Below are 22038 nucleotides of genomic sequence, written 5' to 3'. Positions count from 1 at the left end.
AAAAAAAAAAAAAAAAAAAAAGGCAACCCCAAAACTGCTTACATCTACTTGGTAAATCCTTATGAATAATGAAATAGTTCAGAAGCATAGAGGAGCTGTTACTGAATGAATAACTAATTAAAGAAGGAGATAAATCCACTATGAGCCTTATTCCTAATGAGCATCTTGACAAGCTCTAATAGTCAGATAAAAACAGCCAGACAGGGGCAAGTTAGGACACTCAAATAATGTGGGGGGGGTTTAACTTCCTTTTTTTACTGGGTGACATCAGTTTAATATTTGAGGAGAAAAAGATAGGGCAAGTAATGAGAACTCCCTTTCACAGAAGTCTCAATCATTTCTAATTAGACGGTATTTGCAACTTCATTTCTTTAATTTGCTTTCCCAAGCTACTTTATGTGGTTAAGACTTATTAGCAGCATCCACTACTTCACATTTGCATATGAGCTAGTTTGTATTTTCACAACAGAAAAGTTTGCACCCTCATCCTCAGCTGGTAGAAGGTTTTTTTTTTTCCAGTTAGGCCACTGAAGGGAGAGTGCTAAGGGAGAATTCAGAGAAGTATTGAATAATTCATTGTATTATTTGTCTGTGTGCAGCAGCAAATAAAGAAGGAATATAGGTTCAAATGCACCAGCTGTGGCTTAAAAGAACTAGCCTTTTCCTCAGGGTAGCTGCACAGCCCAAATATGCTCTGATATGGGAATAAAGAGAGGGTTAGCCTTTCCTGGATGATAAATCAATTTCCCCTAAGTGCCATTTTCCTGGCATATGCCTAGCAGATCAAAGATCCACCATTTATCCCTGACTGTGGATGTGATTCTGGGCAGAGTCTGTGCAGGAACAGAGGAGTCACCAAACCCCCTCCACCCTGGGTGACAAGCATGACAATGAATAGAATAAATGCAGGGCACTTTTTAGTGAAATTCTCCTTTCCTTTTTTCGAGTATCCTCCCATTATCCATGTAGTGGGCTCACGTGGGACCACATGAACATCTATATTCTGTGCTTAGTCTTTCAGGGTGTCAAAAGAGACAACAAAATATTTTATTTTCCAGTATGCAGACAATTATGGGAACTATGGCTTTTGTACCTACTTCCTCTTTACTCTCCACATCCTCATTATCCCAGTCTTTTTCATCCTCTTCCTCTCCTTCACTTTCACTGTCACCTGCAGGAGTAGGAAGGAGACAAAGGTGTTCAACCCAATATCCCTCTCATACCCCAAAGAGAAATACATGTAAATTCTTCTATGTGTGCTACACAGTCCACAACCCGCCACAACCCTGATTAAGGCAAATCCCATTTGTTAATCTCATATAAATGAATTTGGCACTAATTCACCCAGTTTTTAAAGCTCTGTTCTCTTGGACTCAAGCAGTGCCTTTCAAAACCATGACAAATGTCCCCATGATATGGATCCAACTCATTTTACAAAGCAATACAGAGATTTTCTGCTTGGCTGCAATGATATTACAGGATGCTCTTAATCTGTATTATCTAGATTAGGGTGTTTTAGTGCTATGATTGTTACAGTATTTCAGCATCTTCCACACAAAATTGAATGTAGCAAAAATTGCTTCTGTGTGTCATGGAGCCTTTTCTGCAGAGTGGCTGTCCTGCCTGTGCTTGAGCTCTGCTTTCCAGCAAGAGCTCCCATCTTTTACTGATGCAGCATGACTGCTGCCTGCTTTTACTTTAGAAAGGGAAAAGGATAATAATTCTTACCATTCTTTACTGAAAAAGCTGCAGGGCAGTTTTTACCCCCCAAGCAGCCAATGCACAGGCACAATTACATCTCTGTCTGCTACTGGGGAGCAATGGCATCTCCAGCCTCTGCTATACCCACTCTGCTCCTTTATTTTTTGGATAATAGAATAATTTTTTTTTCCTTTTTCTTCTTCTTTTACATATTCTCTCATTTATTCTACAGACTCTTGCAGCTTCAAGAAGACCTGGGAGTATTTTTTTCCCTACTGAGTGACACTTCAGGTTATCAGATTAATTCAAACTGTAAACCTCAGGATTATGCCAAGTCTCCCTTCACCAGATCTCACGCTTAATTTGCATGTCATGCTCCTTTTCCTCCTTCTGAACTCACCCTTCAGCCATTTACCTTCAGATCCCTCACATGGAGGTTCAGCACTGGCATTCCCAGGAAGAGGGAAGGAATAGGAACTCCTTACAGTCACCACAGGCAGATGCTCCTTGGGGTAGCACTTTCTCAGAATGTGAGTCGCAGTAGTTATGATAGGATCCAGATTTTTACAAGATAAACAGTCCTAGGAAACAAAGGAGAATTACATTAAGAATAGTCTTTTACAACAGCCCCTCTTCTGGTGTGAACATAATTCCCTTCACCACCCAGGATTCACACCCAGAAACTGCAGCAAAACATCATAATCTTGGTTTTCCAGTCCTAAAAGACTTACAGGTTTACTCTTGAAAAAAAAAAATCTTGTCATGTGTATGTTTTGGCTGCCCAAACATGCCAAAATCTGTGCTTTTGCAGCTTCAGCATAACTACACCCAGAATCATGCCAAAACTCACAAAGATAAACTAACAGAGTTAACACCAATATTTCAGTGTATTCAAGAATACATTCCCACTGTACTCTGTTCTCTGTGGTTAAATCATTAGGCCCGAGAGCTATTCTGAAAGATCACTATATATTACCTAATCATAAAATAATTAACAACTGCAGTATGCCAGAATTTCTTTTGCTATAATCCAGAGGAGGAAATAGACATGTAAAGATTTTTTAGAGCCCAGGTGTACTTTGAAGACACAGAATAGTTTGCATTTTTGTTGTACTGTTGTGCAAGTGAGCTCCTCAGGCTTTTGTTGCAAAGAAAACAAACCAAAATCTCCACAGAACTAAAGAAAGACCCCCTGAGACATCATAGAAATTATGTATGTCTTCATACATCACAGTGTATGTCTTCAATAGAACAGAGTTAGGGAGTTTGGATAAAGGAATTATAATGCTGCACAAAGGTAAAGTTGATTAAAACCAATGGGTGCAATTCTCAGAAAACCCAGCCCTTGGATTTGCCCAAATACAGGACACCCAAAGAACAGCCTCCATCAGAGTGAGTCATAAGTGCAGAATTCTACGCAAATTCACAATTTTCACTCTGCCTCTCAGCATGTTTTCTTCAGTGGTTTGGAACTAAGATTGAGCTCATCAGAATGGGAATGCAACTTAAATAAGCATCATGAATATGCTACAAGGCAAAAGAGAACTATTGCAATACCTTCTACTACCATTTCATAATTTCGCATCCCTGAGGTAGAGATAAAATGGAACAACCAAGAGGAGAGAACAGATGCTTCATGCCATTGCCTGACAGCCCATAGTTAGCATTTGGGCTGGACCAAAAAACCCTAACAGACAATCCAAGCCTTCAGCAGAGGGCCAAAATAATGTAAAAAAGAACATTAAATGACCATTGGATCACAGGTTCTGCCTGACTAACCTCATCTCCTTCTAGGAAAAGGTGACACTGTTTAGTGGTGGACTTGAGAATGCTGGGTTAATGACTGGATTCAATCTTAAAGGCCTTTTCCAATCTAAATGATTCTGTGATAAAGTACTTTATTATAACCAGGAACATGGCTGTACTGGGGTTCTTTTGGTTGGGGAGGATTTTACTGTTTTCTCATGTATGATTGAATGGCATTATAAGATTCAGTGGGATTAACCAGGATTCCTGTAGGGAGGCTAGAAAAAATCATCTAAAGCTGACATGCTTACAAGACTCACTACAAGAATTTTAATATGTATTTCTGGTTCTCTGGCTGTTTGGAACTAGGGGGAGAGAAAAGAAAATCATGAAAGCATCTCCGAGGAAAGTTTTATTATGGGTAGAGCAAACACCAAGGAGAACTGGTCTCTATTTCTGTTTCAATTTATTCACTCCTTCATATGGTTGCCTTTGTTTGCTTGTTATTAAAGGAAAGATTAGGAAAGTTTGTCTACATGTGGGAACAAGCTAATATTCTCAACAGTCTACTAGTTTAGTTTGCTAAAACTGATCTGTTTTTGCTCAAACAGTGAATGCAGGACTGTTTAATTGCCTGCCTTGGGACAACCTCCTTAATTCATTGCCAAGTGAATTTAAATAGTCAAGACCAAGGCATGTTCATCCAGACAATGAACTTCAACACGTGGAGTTACTCAGGGATGGAGTTACTCAGTGATGCTATTTGGAAGTCATTTTTCTGTGCAGCAAATTAGCTCACAAGTGCAAACAAGCCTTCAGATACCTTGGAGGGAATTTGTGGGACTGTTTTCATTACTGCTCATAAAGTGCTCTCAGATTCTGAGGTAACACTGTTTACAAATGGCTGGAAATGATTACATCAGTGTATTGGAAAAGCCCTTTTTACTGACACCTGGGAAGCAGACAGGAGACTGCTCTGTAAGCTACCCCATTTATTTTGTGGTGGGATAACGTGAATGAGGGAAGAGTAAATCCTTAGCTCAGAAAAACTCATGTAAAGCTAACCTGGATTCAGATCTGCTTTTTAATCTCCACACAATCTTTTCTCCACTGAATCTGGAATAGGACAGATATTATGGCATGTGATATATGGGGAAAAAAAAAGAAAAAGGAGGTTTCAATATGACAGTAAGACAAAAGATAGTGATGCTGATTGATGCTCCTACTGGCAAACAGAGTGGAATATAGGATAATATTATCCCAGTGTAGTAGGGGAGGCTGAAGAGAAACAAGGCAAGCTTAAGAAACCAGATGGAAAAGTGATAAACTATCAAGATAACATTCCATGCAGCAGTCTCTCCTAAAGCACATAGAAACCTGTTTTCCTGTCTCAGAGTAGGCAGCTCTGTCACTGCACACAAAACCAGACAATGCTAATGTGAATATACCATTTAACTGTCAGGAAAATCAAAGTGCAGCTAGGAAAAGGGAATGGGAACAGAAAGTACTTCCTTTCCATGAATGATTTCATTATCTATAATTATTTTTTATTCCGGGTAGGAGTAGAATTCAAAATACCTCTAAATTCCCCTAAAATATCTCTAAACTCTCTGCAAATTGAGTAGCAGTCACTTCTAATCTATGTGAGGTGACAGTTTTTGAACTATTGGCTCCTCCTGTAAAGAAATAAGCTTAAGGGCTATTAAAAGCTCAGGTATTTCATCTGTCCATCAGCCTGGACAATAGGCAGCCAGAGAGGTTTCAATTGAAAACCAGCCTTGTAAATAGAATTTCCACTGGAGTTTAAAACAAACCCATCCTGGCAAAATGGTTTTCATTTCAATAGATATGTGCATATAAGAAAAACAAAACCCAAACGAACAAACAAAACTTAAGAAGTTTCAACAGAACTTTTCTACCCAGATTTTAACACTGTAAAAATCTCATTAGCTGCTCAGTGTCTGGTCCAGGTTAATCACCAGAGCCAGTGCATTCCCTAAAGGCACTGAAATACTGTCCACACACAGAGTCATTGCTTCCCAAATCAGGAGTTGTTTGTCTTGCCCTGTCTTCATCTCTTTCCCTCTTGCTACAGCCTGTTTTCCGTCTCAGGATACAAGATTTCCCATCTTTCTCTCATGAAAATTATGAAGATTTTTGTGGCAGTAGCCTCTACCTCAGGTTAGATAGGGAAGAGCATGAATGAGATCTCCTAGGGCTGCCAGACTCCTGCCAACACTTCATGTCTTGGAGAGACACTGCAAGACTGACAATATCCCAAAGAAGCAGTGGGAGAATATTGAGCTTTGAATCTATTAACCTTGGTTATTTCTTGTCCAAGGTCTTCCTAATAGCACACACTGGGAAAAAAAGCAAACTGGAGGGCCCTGAAGCTGTCATTTCTGCTCCACTTCTGACCTTTGGAAGGATTAGCATTTTCAGTTTTTACTGGAGCCTTAGGATGCCACGTCCTGTTTGTGCACCCAAGGTGACCCCACGTTTGCTCTTGCCATGGAGCTGCTCCAGGCTGAGCTATCAGGATGTGTTAGCTCAGAAAGCTTCGTGGGCTGTGGGAGGCTCTTGAGAGGGAGCATCCACCCTACTCATGTTTCTTCAGACCAGGGACTTCTCATTAACAGAGGCCAATCCCTTGGGAGGTCTGCTGGCTCTGGCCACCTCATCCTACCTAGAGAAAATGTCAATTCTTCATGAAGAAAGTGAAGGGAAAATTCCAGAATTTTCCCATAGGCTGCTGGTAAGAAATGACTCACAGAAGAATCCTTCATGACAGTGATGGAAAAGGGGAAGCAAAACACTGAATCATAAGGCAATGCATTCTTTTTAAAGGAGGAAAGAAACAGGTTTTACTTTCTGATGGTTCTAGAATGAGATAATGCATAGCCAGTAAGAAAAACAATGGAAACACTCCTAGGGAATCACACAGGTGATTTTGTCTAAGTTCAAAGCAAGCTAAGGAAGCATTTTGCTGAGAGACTGAGGATACTCTCACTGTTCTGTGCCTGCCTTTTCTGTACCTTATAGGCATTTCATCCACAGCACCATGGGCATCTTTCTCTCTCAATAACGTTTCACAAGATTAAAATTTAACCTCCCGAAAAACTGTTGATGGATGTTTCTCATTAGGAAAGGCTTGGCTAAATGAGCATTTTGTTTAAAAGGCTAATTGAGTGGAATTATCTGGTTATTGTAAAGGAAAATCCCACAAAAGACCTAAGCAATTCCTCTATAGAGATATTGCATTATTCTTCAGGAGAAGTCCAAGCAGGCAGCAGGATGCACAGGGAAAGAGAAAAGAAGCACTAAAAGCATGAACTAGAATTCCCATAGGAATTAATATTTGTTTAAAACTGAAACATTTCAGCTTTTCCAAAGTACTAACTGTGTAAAAGTCAAATAGTTCTTCATGTAATCATTCTTTTCATTTATATGTCCTATTCTGAATTAATATAATGATGGCATTTCCTGCAGTGGGATGCAGAACCCAGCCCTAACCACCAAATCACCTCATTTAAACACAAAAAGCATCCTTTACCTGCACACTTGTGAAGAGAATCTCCATTCCCCGGGAACCAAGGAAAGTCTCCCTGCCCAGCTGGATGTTGGTGATGTACTTCAGGCAGAGCAGGAGGCCCCTGCGGATGTAAATGTAGTTGTTGGAGACATCATTGCGGTGCCAGTCTTGGTAGAGCCTCAGCAATTCCCCCAGGTAGCCTCTGTTCACTGCCCTGCGGCTGTTGGACTCTGAAAAGGAGAGAAATGTTCAATTAAAGTCCTTCTGTTTGGTAATTGTGGCTGCTCAGTGCTTGAACTCAGACTTTAACACCTGCTCATTCTGGCTTAATCTCAGTTTAAAAAGATATTTTTTGAACTTCTTTTAAATTTAAAACGTTGTTTGTTAAACATCCATGTTCTTGGAACATTACATGAAAAAACACCCCAAAAAACACAACAGTGTCCTGTCTGGAAACAGGAACCCTCCAGATGGACCAAACCATAAGCCTGTATCTCCTTCCAAGTGATGATAAACCTAATTCCAGTTGCAGCACCACAAGATTTCCTGAAACTACCAAAGCCGCCGAGGAGTGAGAAAAGCTGAATAAAGTAAGAGTAGTCAACAGCATAAAATCTTCACCACAATGCTGCACTTCTGTCCTGAGAGAACACCTTGTTGAGATCAACAAACTCAAAAACCTTGTGGCTGTACAGTCCTGCCACAGCCAGAGAAATTATTTTTAACTTCTAAATGTATTCCCACATATGCCTGTATAATGAAAGCCATAAATCAAGTGATTCTGGAAACCCACAGTATTTAAAAATTAACAAAACACCAACATGAGCAATAGCAGTTGGGGCTTCTTTTCTGTTGCTTCCTGGCTCCAAGATTTTAAAGGTCACATTCAGGTAATGTTTAAAGGCTTTACTGCATGGGGAAGAAAATTACAAAAAATATTTTTAAAAAGTAAGGTTTATGAGAGCTTGTGATATAATACAAAGTCTGCTGAGTTTCTAAAACACATCCCTTCACCTCCTGCATTCCTTGCCCTGGCCCTCAGAGCAAACATGAAGGCACACCAGACTCCAGGCTCCCTCCCTTTAAACCAACCCAGCCTAAATTTTCCTGACTGGTCCTGACATCCCTTGCTGTGACACGCACTAAAAGCTGTCAGAAGCTCAGTAATCAACTGGGGGGCAGGTAACATATGCAAGGCAGGAACTCAGCTCTCTGAATAGCAATCAGCACTTGCAGCTCACAGCAGATGGCTCCTGGTACCAGAGCTGGTGGGCTCCAATCCATTTCCACTTCATTAAACAAAGTGCCAGAGCCACTCACACCTGGAGATTTAAATCCATCAGTGGGCATTCAAGGGACAGGAGAAGCAGCTAGAGGTTAAGTGAGAGAATGGGAAGATGCTGCCTGAAGAAAATCAGCAAGAAGAGAAGCCATGGAAGGAATAAGTAGGAAGGAGCAGCAAACCTTAATCCCAGTGAGGAAGAAGATGGAGACATTGGAAAGGTGAAAGAAGTCACCTAAATTGAAGTCTTCTGTTGTGACTGTGTTCCCTGGGGTCCCAGAATGAGGGAAGAGATGAGGATTTGACTCCATATTTCAGAAGGCTTGTTTTATTATTTTATGATATATATTACATTAAAACTATACTAAAAGAATAGAAGAAAAAGTTTCATCTCAGAAGGCTAGCTAAACTGAGAATAGAAAGGAATGAATAACAAAGGTTTGTGGCTCAGACAGAGAGCTGAGTTAGCTGGGCTGTGATTGGCCATTAATTACAAATATCCAACATGGGCCAGTCACAGATCCACCTGTTGCATTCCACAGCAGCAGATAACCATTGTTTACATTTTGTTCCTGAGGCCTCTCAGCTTCTCAGGAGGAAAAAGTCCTAAGGAAAGGATTTTTTATAAAAGTTGTCTGCGACATTGTCTCAGTCTCGTCTCCGCAGTAGATGAGCAAACCCTTACCTGAAGAAGGGATTGGAGGGTTTTTCTGCTACCTGGCCTGGTCTTGCAATTTTCTCTACCATTGGCACCAACGAGCACCCCCATCCCAGGCTTCCAATTCATTTTAATGCTGCTCTGCACCTTCACAGCACCCTGCTGGTCCCACAGAAATTCCAGTCCCACACAACTCTGCCCAGCCTCCCACACTTTGGCCTGCAGCTCTCCAGCATTGCCTTCCCTTGCTGGCAACCATCTACACCAACTCTGCGTTCTGAGCCTCAGTGGTTGTCAGATGGAGAAGGTCACCCTCCTCCTCTGACCTTCACTCTGTATTTCTGTTTTCTATATGACTCTCTGCAAGAAAACTTTAATTGCTTGAGAATCCCTTATCAATCCCAATGATTTTATTCATGATTTCCTGTTAATCCTCAACCAGCTGTCATGTTTACTAACCTGCAGGATGACTAACCCCTTAAATCAGTCAATCTTCCTTGAAGAATGACTCAGGAAGCTCTGTAAAAGTCAATAAGTGTATAAAACATGACAAGAAGAACAGAGTTGGAGAGTGTAAGGTAGGGACAATTTAGATCAGACTCAGAGCTTCCCTGAGCTGTTCAGGGACAGATGAAATTGGACTAGATCTAGGCTTTTATAGCCTCTAGCACACAGAGCTTGAAGTCTAAGCTTTCTGTGTCAATGTCAATAGGAAGAGGGGAAAAACTGGGAAGCACTGTGTGTAGAGCTTCTTGGGGAATTTGCTGAAAAAAAAATTCCCTCTCAGAGTGTGTCTGTGATCTTTTAAGACAGATTTCTACATTTGAATCTCAGCTCCACAGGGACCAAAGCACACAACTGTCCTATGCTTTAGTTTTAATACTCATTGAAAAGCATGGAGGAAGGTGAGCAGAATAATTTTGCTGTATCTTCACATGTTTTCTGTAGTACTCACCCCCTTCAGGATCAAAACAGTCTCTTTTCAAAATGAAGCTGAGATAGTCTGTTCTGTGAGAAAGAGATGGAGAGGCAGGACTAGATTTCCCTGAACCCTTTGATCAGAAGCAATGAGAATTAATTGCTGAAGGGGCAAAAAACACATTAATTTTGTTTCTCCTGTCTGATTTCATTGATTCTGCTCTGCTCTCCTGTGCTGTCAGTGTTTTTTCTTTATTTTTTTCCCATTTTTTCAGCTCTATAGTCAATAAAGTAGTGAATAAACGAAAGAGGAAGTATGCCAAGATCTCCAGAAGGCAGAATGGAAAAAGGAGGCCTCCCCACCTGTCTGTGTCTGTTGGTCTCTCCATCTAGGGATGCACCAGCATGGGTATCTATCTATATTTTGGCACAAATACAGATGGTGGAAATGAATCATACAGGTACAAGCAGCACTGCACAGATTTGTAGGCAGCAAGAACCACCCCTCCTGGAGTGAATGCTACAATCTGTGCGGTAAGTGGCAAAATGTCCTGTCTTCTGACCCTCTTCCTGACATTCTTTAGTTAGGCCCTTTCCCTCTCCCTGGGTATGGTCAGTGGCCAGTGGAAATGGAAGTTTTCCTGACATGGAGGTTTCAGAGGTGTCCAGGGATGGTTCCTCCTATTTTGAGTGAACTGAAGGGATTCCTTTCTTGTGAGGCCATCAGTGGGAATTCAGCACCAAACACAAAAAAAACCCTGTTTTGACTAAAGACTGGGCTGATTAGTGGCCAAAGCTGCAATAACAGCAAAAATCTGATATACATCAACCACTTTAAGCTCTCCATATCTGCAGCCATTGGATGAACTCTCCAACTGCAGCTGGATGTGTGGCACTGACAGGGAGAGCTCCCAGGGTTACCCCTCAAGGCTGAGGGATCCCTGACCTGACACCAGGCACAGGTAGCTTGGTAAGTGACATTTTTTTGCATGTGTGTGACATTTAAGACATGTAGTGAATTTATGTGCTCATCTTTGTATCCCATTCTAACCTTAAATATAGTAAACAGAGTATTGCCCTCCAATCCATCTGAACTCATTAAATATTTTACATACTCAGGTTTGTTTATTAAAACTAAATTAACTACTAGATCAGATTTGTCTGAACCATCTCTGACTCCTCCCCTGTGACAGTCTTCCTAATCTTATTCTGCCATCTCTGACAGGGGAGCATTGTCTTCATCACCACCCCAAACCTGTCCTTGGAATCCAGTTTTCTTTGCACGAGTTTCACTTCTGCCTGCTGAGACTGGGGTGAAAGGAAAGCATTCATTGCTTTCTTAGTTTCTCACATTTCAAGACCTGCCCCCTCATTTGTGGCTTCCAGGGCAGTGCTGCTCATCAGGGAAAGTTTGATATCTGCAGCTCAAAACATGGGACCTGAATCATCTGTGCAGCTCACCAGAAACATCTGACACGAGTCTCCAGCCAACAGGCAGAAGCCTCAAATGGTTAAAGTTACATCTAAATTACCAAGGGGATCTCACTAGGAAGAAATCCCCGGTTTTGATAGAATTCTCATTCTGTGGTGGGGGCCTAAAGTCAGGTTTTCAGTCTAGGAGATGAAAGCCTCACGACCACCAGGGCTGCTGTGGACATTTCTGAAGCCCTCTCTGCAATCCTGTCTCCTTTGAAGTGTTTGCCAAGAACACGGGTACCACTGGAAAACATGCAGTGTATTTAATCAAAAACTGAATTACAGTCAACCTGAAATATGATGAGCAATGCACTGCTTACCAGGCAGAACAAAGAGATATTTATCTTTCTGTCTATCTGCTTAAATCTCTTTGTTGATGCCACTCAGCTGATTCATTATGCCAAGAACATACATTGCTACAGCTTGGAGATAAGAATACTCTGCTAAATTAACCCTATGGCCTCTAAAGCAGTGAAAGGAATAAGAAAAACTCCAACTTCTCCACTCTGCTCTAGTGATTGCCTCTTAGGAATAAAAAATGCAAGATATCTCCTACAGCAAAGAGAACACAGCTGTTTTATTTGGTCATTGAGAGGCCATTTTTGCAGAGAAAAGCACAAGGGCTCTCTATAGACAAAGTTAATTGTCCCCATGAAGAAACCAAGTCACACATGAAGTGCTGGGATCACTTCTGACCCAGTGGGCTCTTAGCAAGAAGGTGGTATTAGCTCAACTCATGTTGGAAGCCAGAAAACTGCCCTGTAGTTTTGCCCTAAACAGTTTCCCTTTCCTTCTTTGCTTTTCAGAAAACCAGAAATAAAATTAAAAACAAAATACAGCTGCAAAAAATCTACAGTTTGAATTTTTTTCCTGACTGAAGTGGTTTGAAAGAGTTTTAATAAGGACACCAGAATTTGGAAGACTTCCTCAAATTCAGGCACTGAATTTACAGAAGCCAGATCATCACTGGAGGGACAAACACTGCCTATGCCAAGACAAGGAGGTAAACAAGCATCATTAAGGATGTCAACAGAGAATAATGCAGCTCCTCAATACTAAGTTTTTATTACACCTACCCTGAGAGGCAAAACATCAGGAAGTTGCCATGCCCCAGGAGAAAAAGTCAACACTTTGCTTTGGACCAGAGTTACATCAGTTTGGAATATGTCCATGAATGAAGAGTCTTGGGGAAAGGAATATAAAGGACATAGAAAAATTATTTTCTTTCCCACAAAGTGGCTCTTCTCAAAGAGATAAAAGTATAGAATCAAGATTGTTTGCATTCTGAAATTCAGGAAGAAAAAAGACAGACAGAATGCTTGGTTTAGGTTATCATGAAAGGAGCTGCAAAATTCAAGTCTGATCACAATACCCAACAAGATGTGATCATGGATTTGGAGCCAGGCTGACACTGGACCTCAAATCCAGAGATGGATAATAAGGATTTCAATGGATGATGGAGATGGGTAACCGGTGCAGTATGAGGCAAATCCCAGACATTGTGCTGTTGGGATGGTTTAACAATGGGGTATTTCCACTCGAGATCAAAGAGCTGCCTCACTAGATCTTTGTCAAGCATTATGAATTCAGTAGCAGGCCTTTCACACTCCTTAATCTGCTTCTGTGCTAGAACATCACTTTCTCCTCCTCAGAGTTACTTGCCCCTCCTTGATGCCAACATAAAAGGAAAAGAACGACAATGATTATTTTATCCCAGCAGAAATAAAATATTTTTATGGTTTGATAAAAAAAAAGTGGGTAAAAGGTTAAATAAACATTAGTTGATGGAAGATGGGGAGGAAAGAGTAGAAAAATGGGAGGTCAAAAGCTGTGCAAGAAGATCAAGATAGTAAAAGAAGGGAGATTTAGAAAGAGAGAAGGGAAAGGCCATCAGCAGTAACTGCTGTTAGCACACAGAATAGTCTTGATGAAATCAACATCATCAGGAGGTCACCACAACCTGTCTTTTTAAATTGCTCATTACAATTTTCCCGGGCAAGCATTGCACCGAGGGCCCTGCCCGTTTCCCCAGCCCTCTCCCTCAATATCCGCTCAGCCAATGCCTCTGAGAGCAGCTCCAGCTAATTTCCTCACAGACATGCAAGCCAGCGATTCTGGGAAGCGCAGATAGTCGGGAATAACAAACACGACCAAAATTAGATTAAAATAACCTGCTGATAAACAAATTACTCACCCAAAATACACATTGGATTAGGCACGGTGGGGATCCCTATAATCACATCGCCACCGTGTGGCTCCTGCTCCCTCACATCCCCTCCAGCCTCAGCACCCCTGGCTTGCCTTTGTCTGGACTTGGGTAGCAGGTGCCCAGCTTAATTCCACTGCCCCCAAACTGGGAATGGATTTTCTGGTTTATTCTGGGGTTTGGGGTCACTAAAAGCAATAGACCCCATGGCTAGGAGTGCACTGGAGGGCATCCCATATCTGCTCAAAAAGGCTCCAGCCCCTCCACACCTTGATCTTGATGACACAGGAGTGCTCCACAATGAACTCCTCAGGCCTTAAGACAGCTGGATCAAGATATGAAGACACATGTACAGAGAAGAATTAGAGCAAAGCCAAAGGAGGCTGGAAAAATTAGCATAGTCACTCTGGGACAGAGACAAGAGACTTTGGGAAAGTTTCTGTGCCTCACTCCATTTCAGTTTATCTATATCAGGATCAGCCTACTCCTCCCCACCCTGGCCTGGAGTGAGCATCTCGGAAGAATGGATATGAGTTATACTGGAAAGTTTGACTGTAACATCAAAGAGAAAGACAAAAAGTCTCCTGATATTCGCACAGCAATTGAACACCACTATAGATATTTACCAATCAGAATGTCCAGCCTTATTATAAAGTCAGAGTTAACATCGTGGAGAGACAGCAGATTTTAAAAAGGCAGCCAGGCAATGGAGGAAGAACTTGCTATGAGCTGTTTGCTGAGTGCATGTGGCCATGGCAGGTGGTGAACAGCAACTGGGAGAGCAGCATGCAAGGGCTGGGATGTGTGCAAAGAGATAAGTCAGGAGTGAGAGGCTAGCTGATGGTCAGACAAGAAATGCCTTCTCCATATCAGTAATCTGAGTTTCCACTGATAGGAAGGTGCAGCACTGCCATCAGAAAGGACTTCAACTCCTCCATTATTCACCATCTCTGATTACCACCTTGTGGCAATCACTGAACACAGGAACACAGCACAACCAAGGTGTCTCAGCTCTCACTGGATTTCCAAGCATTTATTCCCTGCTGTGGATGAAGCACAAGTTTGTTGTGCTCCATCACTTATTTCTTTAGGCCATCTTGTACTTCCCCCTCTGAAACACAACAGCAACAATTCCCCAGGTCCATCTGGGTTGGTAATTCTTTCTTACACTGATGTCTCTTTCCCAGGCATATCTTGCTTCTTGCAGTTATGCACCTGATAAGTGAGCATTTAGCATCAGCTTCTGTTAGGAAGGAGACAGAAGCCAAACAGTTTCCAGCCAGCCCATGGCTCTGCAGGTGGACAGAGTCTCAGGTGGAAGCCTGAGATGAAGATGGATGTTTCTGGCTCCATCAGGGAGACACACTGCCATCTACCTGCTCCCTTTAAAACTGCTGTCTCAGTGCAGAGAAAAATAAAAGCAAGAGGGACACTGAACCTCCAGCACAGCCCCGTGCATAACCATAATGCCCTGGATCTCTTTGGGCTGGAGCACTCAAGGACAGGCCTAAAGGGGTACCCCAGAACGGCCATGTTCTTGTCCTGTCTGTCTTACAGCCTTCAGCAGCATCAAAACACAATCTTCCCATCATTTTCCACCAAGGTTTTCTCTAAAAAACCTCACAATAATCAGTCCACTGCGGTAGCACTTTCCAGGATTCCTGCCTTCTGTTTAGTTTGCATCCCAACTAAAACAAGCTCAGGTGCCTCTGAGTTCTTTGCTGTGTGCAGCTTTACCTCTGTTTTCATAAACAATTTTCAAGTGCTATAGCATTCCTACCTTTCCAAGAACCCCTTCACTGAGGCCAGGGCCACAAATATGTTAACTGTGACAAAGAAAGATGTCCTGGTGCAATCCTGAAAAAGAAATCATTGCTCTACCAAGCATGGTGAATTTATCTCAAGGAACCAGAGCTGTTTCTCACATCTCCTGACCCACACTTCCCAAAAGACACAACCTGCTCATTTGTATGCAGCTGCCAGAGCAGACTGTTCCAAAAGCCTGGAGCTTCTGCTGCCCTGAACCACAGGACAAGGAGAAAACCAGAATACATTCTTGGTCACTCAGAACTGCAGAAATCATCCAAAAAACACCAGTCAGGCTGACTTCTGGTGTGTGATGCTCTATTTGATTTTACAGCATCAGCACCATTTCTTAAATTACATCTCCAGTACCTTTAAAAAAAACCCAAAAACCTGAAAATAGACATCTTTTCTAAAATCAGTTTACCATTCCCACCCAAACAACACTGCACTTATTTACATCATTTTCTCCCTTTCCATGGAAGAAACAACAAATTGGGAAGGGAAATAAGTATTTGTCACTGGCTGGAGAAATTCTCCATTCCTCCCATTATACCAAGCCCCAGGACAAGCAATGCACTCTAAATACTCAAAATGAAGGTCCAGTCTGGATCCCTGGGCACTCACAGGGCTGGAGCACTCCAAGAATCAGAACTGGTATAGGAAACTCCTGTACTACTGCCTCTATCCTGTGCTTTGCTCTTTGGGATCAAGGGATGAGGGAATACCAAGGGAGAATGAGGTTCAATAGGATCACTCTGTCCAGCAGCACAGCACAGAAAGGAAAGTCAGAAAGAATATGAAGAAAAAAAAAATCTTACTTGATTTCAGCAGAGCTGCCAGAGCCCCAATGGCTGCCCTGGGGAAAGAAGAGAGATGGAGAAATAATGTCAATTTCTTCAACAATTTTTGTAACCTTCATCTTCACAGTCTTCTGGGCCAGGCTTCCCAGATGGTCTGAACTGACAGTTTATGATGGACTTTGACAGAACTGCAATGTTTGACACCAACAGGGGTTCCAGCCTCTGCAGCTGACTCGGTTATTCTAAAAGACCATTAGCCCTCTAGCTTTACTGTTACACTGATTTGTAGTGACCATTAAAATTTAAAGCAACATCCACAAAGTGATCTAACAAGTCTTTAAACTGCTGCCCCAAAGCTTTTTCTTTGTACCAGAGACTTAGCACGTGCCCATTCCAGACACAAGTGCTTCTCTCTGCATCAGCAGATACAAGCTGGGACATCAATGTCAATATTTCCAGCAAAATCCCACTCCTTTTACTATTTTCCCAAATCAAGCTTCACCCCTATCCTCCTTCCCAGTTTTAACAGAAAACAAAACTGAATTTCTTTTAATTGAAACCACACCTTGCATTTTGTGTGTAGAGGGCCCCACTCAGAGGAGGACTGGTAGAAAATGTGCTAAAGCTCTGTAGTAAAGTGGCTTGCAGTGAGTAAGGGCAGGGACAGACATTTCTGAGGACCTTCTGTGTCATTTCCCCCCACCTTCCAGAGGCAAGTTCCTTCCTCTTGTGGTAAAATCTCCATCCGACTTGTCTCACAGAAAACCTGCTTTTCCAGTCATGTTCTGCTGGAGCAAGATCCCTGTTCTAACATGGCTTACTGCTGTGAAGCACAGAGCTGCTTAAATAAATACAGCTACAAAAACCTTCATGTGCAAGGATTCCCTAAAATGTAATCTCTTTACAAACCAATCCCCAAATAAAATTTTATTAAATTCCATACTGAGCCAATTATCATCTTGCAGCAAATAAATATTTTTTTGTCACCAATTCCTGGTTTTTTTTGTGTGTCCTAACAGCAGTTCAGACTAAGATTCAAGAGCTGGTTCTTGCTGATGCTGGGTCAACATCTCCATCTAAAGTCATTTTTTCATAATCAATCTGTCAGAGTTCAACAACAGCTTTACAAACTGCAAAGAAAACACACTCAAATACAGATAGAATAGGGAATCAGTAGCTAAAAAAAATCTCACCAGTGAAGCACAGCCATGCTTTTATTACTTCTTTAGCACCAACTAAACAGCAATCATTCAGATGGTGGAGGAGTAATGTCATACTCCAGCTATTCAGCCTGCTCAGGAAAGGAACACTCTACAGCCACTGATCACTCAGTCTCTCCACAAGTTCTAAGCCTGGGACAAAGTAATCAACTCTAAGCAAGTTAAAATTCCACCCAGAGCATCTCCCAAAGCCCACACTCCAGTATGTCTTTAAAGAGGGACTGCTCTGCATACCTCTATTTTACAGGCCTAACGTGATGTCTCAATCACCTGCTGGAGCAGCCGAGCAATGGAGGAACGACCAGAATTTCTCTGGCTCCAAGCAGAAGAGTTCTCAGTATTTCCTCCAGGCATCTATTTTATGTTGTAGGTGCTTATGAGCGTTGCTAAGAGTTTCAGCATAGCTACACCACTGTCATAAAGAAGACAACACTGCCAGCAAACCTCCCTTCAGACAATAAATCAGCAAATCTGGATCTTCCAGTATTTTTGGGGGAGGTCTGTGAAGCACATTGTACACAGACAACTTCATTCATCCTCAAAGGATCCCAAAATTCCCAGAGCATGCTCTCATCTAATCTCCGGTCCCAACTGTCCAGGCCTGGTAGACTCCAGTGATATGCATTGCTTTAGAATAGATTTTGAGAGAAAAAAAAAAAATAAAAGACACAAGGATAAAATTACTTTACTTGTTTTGCAGTTTAAGGGATAAAACAGACTTTCCAAGAGTATATCAAGCCAGCCTAACTTGGTATTTTTCTTTGATAAGAAAATCAACTTCTTCTACACAAGGGAAGTGTGGTAGATCAATTTATCTGTACTTCAATAAAGCATTTGATATGATGCCACACTGAAAATTATTAGCCAAGCTAGAGAACATGGGATTAGAGTAAGAATTACAATGTGGGAAAGGAATAGGTTAAAGACTCAATGACAGGAGTTGTGCTGGAGGAGGAATTATTAGTCTAGAGGGAACTTATGTGTGGAAGTCCTCAAGGATCTTTTCAGACTGATCTTATTTCAGCTTTTCATTAATGACCTTGGCACAAAAAGTCAGAGTATACTAACAAAATCTGCTGACCGTGTGAAGTCAGGAACTGCTGCCAATAGCAGGGAGTTCAGAATATCTTTCAGGAGTAACAAGATGTTCTTGAGTTCTGAAGGAATAGAAATGTGATGAAATATAATCGTCAAAGTGCAAGGTTAAGCATTTAGGGTTTAATAAGGATTACTGTTATGACCAGGGGCTCATAATTTGGAAATGAGTAGAAGGACACCCTGGATATATGAGCCCATTAAGGGATAAGGACAAGCATAACCAGCAGGGTGACAACCATGAAAAGGACAGATCAGGTCTCAGAAAACCAGTGGAGAAGGGAGCATGGACATTCTCATAGAAGGCTTCACCTGAAGCACAGCTGTGTGCAGAACTCAGAAGGAGCCATGCAGAAACCTGCCAAGGAAATCATTATGGTACCAGAGACATAACTCATTAGGAGTCTTAAAGATCAGAGTTTAGTCACCTTAACAAAATGACAACCAAGAGACGACTGGATTGTTCCCCTCAGACACACTGGGTGGCAGAGAAGTAAACACTGAGGAAGGCAGAGAGATACTTAGAGCTGAGGAAAAAATTTGGCCCTAGGACAAATGGATATAAAATGGCCTTGAATAAATTTAGCTGGAATTGAAAGGATGGGTTTTAAGCACTGGAAAATGAAGGCATGAAACATCCTCTTGGCAGCAGGGGGACAAACAACCTAATGACTTTGAAAAGGCAGCCTGGATTGCTTATAATGGGACTGCCACCAGTTGCCAATGAGGAAGGGGTCTGAGAAAAGTGACCCAGGAATGACTGTACCCCTATAGCCTTACATTTTAAACATAGATATAATGGGAATGAAATGAGAAATATGTATTCTAAGTGCAGAGTTAATCAGCCAGCCCAGAGAAGAGCAGCTGCATCAGCTTAAGATGGAAGTCCAAAGAGTCCAGTGTCCTGTGGCAAGCAGTGCCAAGGAAAGCATGCAAGGCCACAGCAGACACACAGGGCTAGGACTTGCTAGAACAGATTCAAACTCCAGCAGTTTTCAACCCAGAGATCTCATAAATGGTGCCTTTGGGAGGGGTTTCAGCTCTCAGCTGATTTTTCTTCCATATATTTGCCTGAGAACTTTTGAACTTGTGCAAACTCTTAGCAGTCATAATTATCCTGAAAAAGGACTCCACACCTACATTTGTTTTAAGCTTGGACTTTCAATCAGCATTGTAATTTGCACATTAAGTCAGGTGTTAGCCACCTCCAGAATATTACCTATCTTTGATGCTGAACAAAGTCAAACAAACAAAACACCTTATGGGGAACAATAAATCATAGAAGAGGAATAGAAACAGAATAGGTTTTCACTGAAAGCAGCAGCAAGACCATTGAAGCATCAGTGAGGCTACAGGAAACCAGGTAATGGTGTTTGTGATAATAGCAGCACCTCTTAGCACCACATGGCAAACCAACAGCATTTTTGCTGACATCAGGTGATATAATAAGATGAGTAAGCCTGGGACAGGAAAGCTGAGAAAGGAGTTCATAAATTGTGTACAAGAGCAAGGACAAGGCAGGAGGGAGATGAGAACAGGAGGAAAAGTTTGAGAGCACAAGAAAGATGACTTGATGAGCCATATGCCAGACCAGAGAAATTGATAGCGTGCCCAGAGCAAATCTCTGTATTTGTCTCAAGAAGGGATGGAGGGGAGATGAGGAGAGGAAAAAGGGATTAAAACATTTAAAAAACTTGCCAAATCTGTCCAGATGCCTTCCTCTGATTTCCTGATTTCTGTGGTAATACATTAGCAAAATTTTAGCTGTTTCATCATGTCCAGTGAATCCCAAAGGAGACTCATTTATATATTAACCAAAAAAGAGGCATAAATAAAGTTGCACTGTCTTATAAAGCATAATAATAAATGCTGCTCCATAATCAGAAAACACTAAAAACTCCCTGTAGTAGCAGTCGAGACAGCCACTCTGCAGAATGGAAAACTTTGAAGTGTTTCCAAGTCAGCAGCTTGGATATCTGGGCAAGAGTACAACTAGCAGGCAGATAGACAAATGCAACTTCCAGATCCTTTGCTTAGGAACCAGGAGCAACAACAAAGAAAAACTCCTGTCCCAAGCCAAGGCACAATTGGATTAGCCAGTAAAACCAGGCTGTTAAAGAGCTGGACAAAGGAGCCCTGTGCCTAGGTCACCCTCTCAGATCTGAGCTGCCAGGATATTTTTTGCTGGAAATCACTGCAGGCAGAGGAGCCTGAAAACCAAGATCCCTTCTGTTTTCTTCTGCACTCTAATCTCAGCTCACAGCACAAGGCAATATTATGGACAATCCTGGGCCTGTTTCTGTCTTTTGAAGCAAACAGAAGGACTCCTGAAAATACAAAACCCCACTCCAGAATAGATACAGGGTTGACTGCATGGAAGGATTTAAATACTCACACATTGATGGGACACAACCACCCAGGACTAGGCTGGAACTATACTCAGGGGACAGCAGAGAAGCCAAAGACTGGACAAAGAAATTAACCAAAAGGGCTCTGCAGATCAGCTTAACCATCCTTTCTTCTGTGAGATTGTGCTTTCTACATGCTAAAACACAGAACACCCTCTTCAAATTATTGAATGAAAGCTAATGACTTTGTGCTTTATTAACATCTCCAACCTAATGCCTAATTCCTTACAGCAATCAGACCTGGATATAAAGACATAATGCAATATTTTTATAGAAATGTAAGAAAAATTTCTGCCCTGGCTGAACCCATGTTGGTCAACTCTTCCTGCCCTTCACCCTGCTATTTCTCATATACTGACTTATTGCTGTCATGGTTCTCTATACCACAAGCAGTGTGGAGAAGGAACCCTGCATTATGTATTTGTACAGTACCAATGGACCCCTGACTCAGAGCTCAAAATATCTAAACTTCTACAACCCCTCTCTCTCCAGGCAGAATTAAGTGTCCTCAAGTGTATACACAACTTGGCTGCATTTTGCCTCAACTCCCTGGGACTTGTACTTAACTACTGGAGTTTATCCAGTCACAGAACCACTGACTGTAAAGATGATTTCACATTTGACAACTGAGACATTCAGTAACAGCATGCAGGCACCACAGCAATAGGTGCTTTATAAATCCTACCAGAAGGAAGATCTCATCTGAAGTAGATGCCTTGAAAGTCATTTCCCCATGGCCCAGAATACAGATCTGAAATACTGAGGCACTTGCACAGTGATTTGTTTTAAAGACTTAAAACCAGCAGTTTCACAAGTCTTGGGAATATGGGTGGGGAAAAGCTGCTTATGCTGCTGGTATTTTCATAGCACTGCTAGTCTAGGAGTTATGCAAAAGCACCCATCATCTTGTCCTCTTTAATTCCAGCTTGTTAGCAAGGCATTAAAACTTACACTGACGGCAAAGTTTGCTTGCAGTCTGCAATGTCCCACACCCTGTCAACAGGTGGAGTTGGGAAATCCAGCTGTTGTGTACAGATGTGCTTTCAGTGTAATGCTGAAAGATGAGTGCAAAAAACCCACACAATCATTTTCTAATGGATATATCCATTCTAGTGGCCAGCATGACCCAGGTTCAGCTCAAAGTCTTCACTGCAGCATCTCCCAAACATCTCTGCCAGGTTAAAATCAGA

General features: G+C 41.9%; 1 protein-coding gene across 5 annotated transcripts in view; it reads right to left on the bottom strand.

Annotated features, from left to right (window-relative positions):
- The window catches only part of AGBL1 (AGBL carboxypeptidase 1), a 273234-nt gene that overhangs the window by 211554 nt on the left and 39642 nt on the right, over positions 1 to 22038 (bottom strand). For 3 of the 5 annotated variants that reach the window (XM_074549224.1, XM_074549221.1, XM_074549222.1), the window contains 4 exons: positions 16144 to 16181; positions 7001 to 7209; positions 2102 to 2282; positions 1098 to 1171 (listed from right to left, as the gene is read on the bottom strand). In XM_074549224.1, the coding sequence (XP_074405325.1) occupies positions 1098 to 1171; positions 2102 to 2282; positions 7001 to 7209; positions 16144 to 16181 (502 nt within the window). The remainder of the gene's footprint in view (positions 1 to 1097; positions 1172 to 2101; positions 2283 to 7000; positions 7210 to 16143; positions 16182 to 22038) is intronic. The other 2 variants (XM_026791321.2, XM_074549223.1) reach the window with 1 other exon arrangement.

The sequence above is a fragment of the Zonotrichia albicollis genome, chromosome 11, assembly GCF_047830755.1.
Source record: "Zonotrichia albicollis isolate bZonAlb1 chromosome 11, bZonAlb1.hap1, whole genome shotgun sequence".
Lineage (NCBI taxonomy): Eukaryota > Metazoa > Chordata > Aves > Passeriformes > Passerellidae > Zonotrichia > Zonotrichia albicollis.
This window is presented reverse-complemented; position numbering and strand designations above follow the sequence as displayed.